This window comes from Microtus ochrogaster, chromosome 8 (genome assembly GCF_000317375.1).
Source record: "Microtus ochrogaster isolate Prairie Vole_2 chromosome 8, MicOch1.0, whole genome shotgun sequence".
NCBI lineage: Eukaryota > Metazoa > Chordata > Mammalia > Rodentia > Cricetidae > Microtus > Microtus ochrogaster.
Genome location: NC_022015.1, coordinates 74,640,494 through 74,646,739, shown reverse-complemented (window position 1 = coordinate 74,646,739; position 6,246 = coordinate 74,640,494). Strand labels below are relative to the sequence as shown.

At 40.2% G+C, this 6,246-nt stretch overlaps 1 protein-coding gene across 1 annotated transcript in view; it reads left to right on the top strand.

Moving 5' to 3' along the window:
• Nt5c2 (5'-nucleotidase, cytosolic II) overlaps positions 1-6,246 on the top strand; it is a 146,634-nt gene that overhangs the window by 72,911 nt on the left and 67,477 nt on the right. The window contains exon 2 of the mRNA XM_005352422.3: positions 5,309-5,428. Within this exon, the coding sequence (XP_005352479.2) occupies positions 5,309-5,428 (120 nt within the window). The remainder of the gene's footprint in view (positions 1-5,308; positions 5,429-6,246) is intronic.

Genomic DNA, 6,246 nt, shown 5'->3' with positions numbered 1-6,246 from the left:
TGTAAACCAGGCTGGTCTCGAACTCACAGAGATCCGCCTGCCTCTGCCTCCCGAGTGCTGGGATTAAAGGCTTGCGCCACCACCACCCGGCATCCCTTTAGTATGCAGATACGTGTATATTGGTGTTTGTGTGTTTGTGTGTGCTGTATGTGAAGGTGAAGAGGGTATCACATCCCCTAATTTAGAGCACAGGGGTGGTGAGCTGCCTGATTTGGGAACTGTAGTCAAGAACAGCAATTGCTCTTAGCCACAGTCATAAAAATAAAAACAAAACAAAACAAAAAAACCCCACAACCTTTTGAGTGTTGGCTTTGACAACAATTTATTGTACAATTTGGGGCAAATAGTATGAATATTTACGGATTAAAACAATGAATCGAATGAAAGGATGTCAGTGGTAGAGTGCTTTGCATACTCCCGGCTCAAGGTCCAGTCCCCAACACTAAAACAGAAAAAGGTGTGGGGATGCAAAAAGCTGTTAGTCATTACTTAGGTACAATTTAAAAAAATTTTTTTGAATTTGATTTTTCATGACATTGGGATTGAACCCAGGGCCATAAGTGTTCTAGGCAAGTGCTTTTCCATGGAGCCTCCTCTGGGCTTGAGAGATGCCTTAACAGTTGAGAGCATTGGCTGTTCTTCCAGAGAATATGGGTTTGATCCCAGCACCCACATAGTGGTTTGCTGTTGTCTGTAACACAGTCCAGGGGATCTGATGCTCTCTTTTGGTTTATGAGAGCACTAGACATGTCTGTGATACACAGACATACCTGCAGTCCCTACACCCATGTGTTATTGTGCATGATGTCTGTGTGGGTGTGCATACCATGGCACATATGTGGCACTGAAGACAGCTTTGCAGCCAGCTCTCCTATCCCTATGTGGGTTCTGGGAATCAAATTCAAGTTGCCAGGCTTGTGTACCAAGTGCCTTTAACCCACTGAGCCATCTTGCTGGCCTTAATCCCACTTTTTGAGGCAAGGTCTGTTGGCCAGGCTGGTTTGAAACTCTCTATGTAACTCAAGTTGGCCTCCAACTTGCAGAAACAATGTTATTCTTAACCTCCCAAGTTCATTATATGTTTTATTCGCCTTACCACTTGACATGAACTTTTGAAAGATTCAAAGTTGAGACATTTAGTAGTTTTGATACAACAGTTTTTATGAGTTTTTTCTGCAAAATTGGTATTCTTTCATCTTAAAATACTTTAGATGTATATTTCCTTCTGTAGTTACTTTTGTGATAACAAGGAACAAAAGCTGTAACATATCTTAAAAACAATAAGCTTAGCCAATTTAGTATTGAATCATTATGGAGAGGCTGAGGCAAGGGATTCACAGCCTAGTCAGAAGTAAAGAGGGTTGGGTTGAGTGGTGCCTAGCATAGGGTAAGGGCTGAGGTTCAGTTCTGAGGGTGAGGGGAAGATGTTCTAGAGCCAGGTCACATGCTCGTGTCCATCCAGTCCAAGCTCCAGGCTGAAGCAGGAAGTTCAGACTGCATTTTGAGGCCAGCAAGGACACTATAGAGAGACTCTTAGAACAAAGAAAAGGCTATAGTGTATTTTAAAAAATTGTAGAGCTATTTCATAATGTTCTTTAAGTTGTGAAACTTTTAACTACCGATATGAGAAGTTTTTTTAGTATTTGTAAATGAATGAAAGAAAATTCACATCTACTTTTTCTGATTTTTTAAGGGGATGTATAATATATAAGTTGATTTGCAGATACATTAAGGGAGACCCGTAAGTCCAATATAATGATAAAATCAGCTGGGTAACCACTATGCTTCCTAGGCTTTTACTTGGCCATCTGTCAAAGTCTAGAGTTAATCAAGGGCTGTATAAAATGCAGCCACTCAGTACAATACAGGCACGTAAGTGGAGAGCATAGCATTCACTTCATTTTTCATAAATTACTTATTTTAATATATATAAATAAAAGAGGTATTAAGGGCAAAATCACCTCTGGACTGATGAGATTATTTAGATTTATCCTTCCCATTTTTAGTGTCAGCAGTATTTTCAGAATGGAGATTGTTGATTATAAAAACTGGTAAATTCCAAGTTTTTATTTCTGATACATTAAAGTTGGGTTTTTTGTTTGTTTGCTTGTTTTGTTTTTCGATACCCGATTTCTGTGTGGAGCCTTGACAGTCTTGGAACTCACCCTGTAGACCAGTTGGCCTTGAACTTACAGAGTTCCACCTGCCTCTGCCTTCCAAGTGCTCTGATCAAAGCTGTGTGCCACCACCGTCCAGTTTCAAAATAAAGTTTTTTTAAAATTAAATTTTTATTAGATTTATTCATTTTTCTGTGCATGTATGTATGTGTACCACATATGTGCTTGGTGCCTCAGGAGGTCACAAGAGAGACTGACTGGGTCCTCCAGACTGGAGTTATGAGCGGTTGAGAATCATCATGTGGGAGACTAGGAATTGAACCTGGGTCCTCTGCAAGAGCTACAATTGCTCTCAACTACTAAACTATCTCTCCAGCCCTCCAAAATTAAATTTTAATGTGAAATAGTGACTTCATTTTTAATAATTGTTATGACCCTTTTGTCTGTGTTGGAAAGTTTTCCATTATTTGACTAACACTGTTGTGCAACACTTGCCTGATAAGATTATACTACATACTGTTAAAGTTCTCACTTCTTCCCCACTGACGTGATTGGAAACAGTCAGAATAGCCTGGGCAGAGAACCCTTGTTGCAATAAACTCTGGAAGTGTGATGATGTTTTGTTTTAGTGTTTAAATATGAAAATAAGTCTTGATTGCCATTTTCAAACTTTGATTTTGGACTTGAAGAAAATAATAGGATATTATAATTATTGATTTTTTTGACATTTTATGGGTAGATACAATGTTTCCTTTGTGTCAGATATCAGATTAAATGTCAGCTTTGCTCTGGTTGTAGTTTTAAAATACTGGGTTTGTTGTCTGTTTTCTGTTCCTTGAGTCAGGGTCTTGTTATGTAGCTGAAGTTAGACTCTAGCTCTTTATCCTGCTGAGTCCTGGATTGATTGTATGTTGAATCCTCTTTACCTGCTGAAACCCTGGGTAACACTTAACTTTCTTCACTATAGGCTCATGAGCAGTTTCTAGAATTTTATATTAATAAAATTATATAGCATGCAGTCTAAATTTTTTTTTATCGCACTTTATCTATTTTGTATTTGTATGTTTGTTTGTGTGGCTGCACGTCAGAGGAGAGTTTGCAGGAATCAGCCCGTTCCCCCTGGGGGTCCTGATTTGACCTCAGGTCTGCAGGTTTGGTGGCAAGGACCTTAACTGGATGAACCATCTCATCTGTCGGTCTTTTTTGTCTGTTTACTCTTAGCATTATCTTGCGTATAACTAGTTCATTATTTTATTGCACAGTAGTAGTGTAGTATATAGACATTTCACTATCCATTCATTGTTTATTAGGTTTTTGGTTTTTGTTTTTCTTGAGACAGGGTTTCGCTGGCTTTGGAGCCTGTCCTGAAACTAGCTCTTGTAGACCAGGACATATTTAATTTTTAAAACAATGATAACACTGTTTTCTGGGATTTGTGGTATATTTATTCTCCTCCGCAGTGTATTAGAATAGTTCCTTTATTTCCAACTTTTATTTGCCAGGCTTGATTTTTTTTAAAGTAATATTTTTATTGCTGTATGGTGGCGCACACCTTTAATTCCAGCACACACTTCATCTCTGAGTTCTAGTGTAGCCAGGTCAACAGAACAAGTTCCAGGACAGCTAGGTCTACACAGAGAAACCCTGCCTCAAAAAACAAAGAAGCATACACACGCATACACACTTATTGGTTCTTTCAGAATCAAGTGTATTTTGACCTTATCACACTCCTCCCAACTCCTCCTGATCCACCGTGTGTAGCTGCCTTGCTGTGTCCTCTTAGAGTTCATCAAGTCCAGTGTGTGCTGCCTGTATGCTTTTGGGTGTGGGGCTGTCCCCTGTAGAATGGGCCACCTACTTAAGGTCACCCCACCCCCCAAGACAGGGTTTCTCTGTGTAGCCTTGGCTGTTCTGGAACTCACTTTGTAGATCAAAGTGGCCTCACAGATATCTGCCAGCCTTTGCCTCCCAAATGCCCTGGGATGAAAGGCATGTGCCACCACTGACCCTCTTAAATAAAAGTGACTCTCCCTTTTTCAGAAGTTATTTGTTGGGGATGGGACTTCATGCCCATTTCCCTCCTCCATGATGGGGATGCATCTGGCTTAAGCTTGGGAATGCTTTGGGTGTTCTGTCACTGCCTGAGAGTCCTTCTGGTTAGCTTGTTTTGCTCTGTCCAGAAACCACTTTTTTAAAAGTCATCCTTGGCTCTGGTTCTTAGTGTTTCCACCCCCTCTTCCACAATGACCCCTGGACCTTGGGAGGATTGTGACACAGATGTTTCATATGTGGCAGAGTACTTTGTAGTCTCTTACTTGCAGTTTGGCTCATTTTGGGTCTAAGTTAATGTCTGGCTATTGCAAGAAGTTGTTTCTCTGCTGAAGGTTGAGAGATGCATTAATTTGAGTATAGCAGTAAGTTACTATGTGTTGGCTTGTTACCATGCTCGTTTAGCAGAATAATAGTATGTCTTCTCCTAGGACCTGTGACCTGTCTAGTCTCTTGAGAGGATCTCGGGCAGTTATACCATTGTAAAGTTCTATGTACAGCAAGGACTACCCTTACATAATCTCGTATATAATCTTGAGTGGTGGATTTCATGCAGGCCCTAAATCTTCCCTCCATGAAGGAATGTTAATTGGCTGATCTCTTGTTGGTCTTCAGAGTGGGAGATATTACAGCTGCACTGCTTCATGAAGGCAGTTATCTTCATGTTATATTCTAGATGTTTTCACAAACATGGGTATTTTAATAAAAGTGTAGCTCAGTTTTGGAATATTTGCTTAGTTGTGTGAAGCTTTGGGTTTGATCTCCACAGTAGTAAAAACACAGTAAAATGAACAAGTGAAAACTTCAAGAAAGTAAAATAACCTACTTGTCAAAGTACTTACTGCAGAGATACTCAGCTCTCTGCTCTGCTCCCGATGGATGTTTTTCCCGATGGGATGAAAATCGCATCTTTTTTTTTCTTTTTTGAGACGGGTTCTTTGTGTAGCTCTGGCTATCCTGGAACTTTCTCTGCAGACCAGTCTGTTCTCAAACTCACAGAAATCATCCTGTCTCTGCCTTCTGAGTGTGGGATTAAAGATGTGCATTTTACAGCTATAGTTTTTTAAAAAATATTTTTTAAATGGCATGTTAGTATACCAGTGTCAATAACTAACTATTAAATTGTTGATTTTCTCTTTTAGAATTCATTATACAAATAAAATGACAACTTCCTGGAGTGATCGATTACAGAATGCAGCGGACGTACCTGCTAACATGGATAAACATGCCTTGAAAAAGTATCGACGAGAAGCCTATCACCGGTAAGAGAGTGTCATCCTCAGCATTTCTAGGAAGACTGTACTTTCTATTCTTGCTCTTCAGGTGATGGAATTCATATACAGAGATCAGTATTTATCATAGAGCATATACCTAGTGGTTCAAACTTAGTGACATTCAGGATTTTACCTATAGCACACTGTATGCTATTTATAACTACTGGTAAGAATCCTGGGGAAAGTCTTTATTTGCTAGACAATTGCACCTAGGTAATTGGATTGAAATTTCCTTTTCCCTCTTATCTTGGTCGTCTTGCATAGTCCAGGCTGGCACTGAACTCATGAGAGTCCTCCTACTTCCACTTGTCAAGTGCTGTGAATACAGATGTGCACCACTATATCCACATTTCTTCCTTTTTGAAAAGATGGGGTCTTGGTGTGTTGCCCAGGCTGGCCTTGAATACATAGACCGAAGTGCTCGTCCATTCTCACCTTCCAAGTAGCTGGAGAATAGGCACATACCATCATGCCTTGCTAAGACTGACATTAGTTTTTAAACTTATTGATGATGATGATGATGTGTGGGCGTGTGCCTGTGTGCATGTATGTGGCCATGCCACAGTACACATGTAGAAGTTAGATGACAATCTGTGACATCTGTTCCCTTCTTTATGTGGCATCTGGGATTACGCTTAGGTCACCAGACTTTCGCAGCAAGTGCTTTTACCTCTGAGGATAAAATTTTTAGGTGCTGTTTACTATAAACTGATAATAATTAAAAAATCTCTCTCTCGCCGGGCGGTGGTGGCGCACACCTTTAATCCCAGCACTCGGGAGGCAGAGGCAGGCGGATCTCTGTGAGT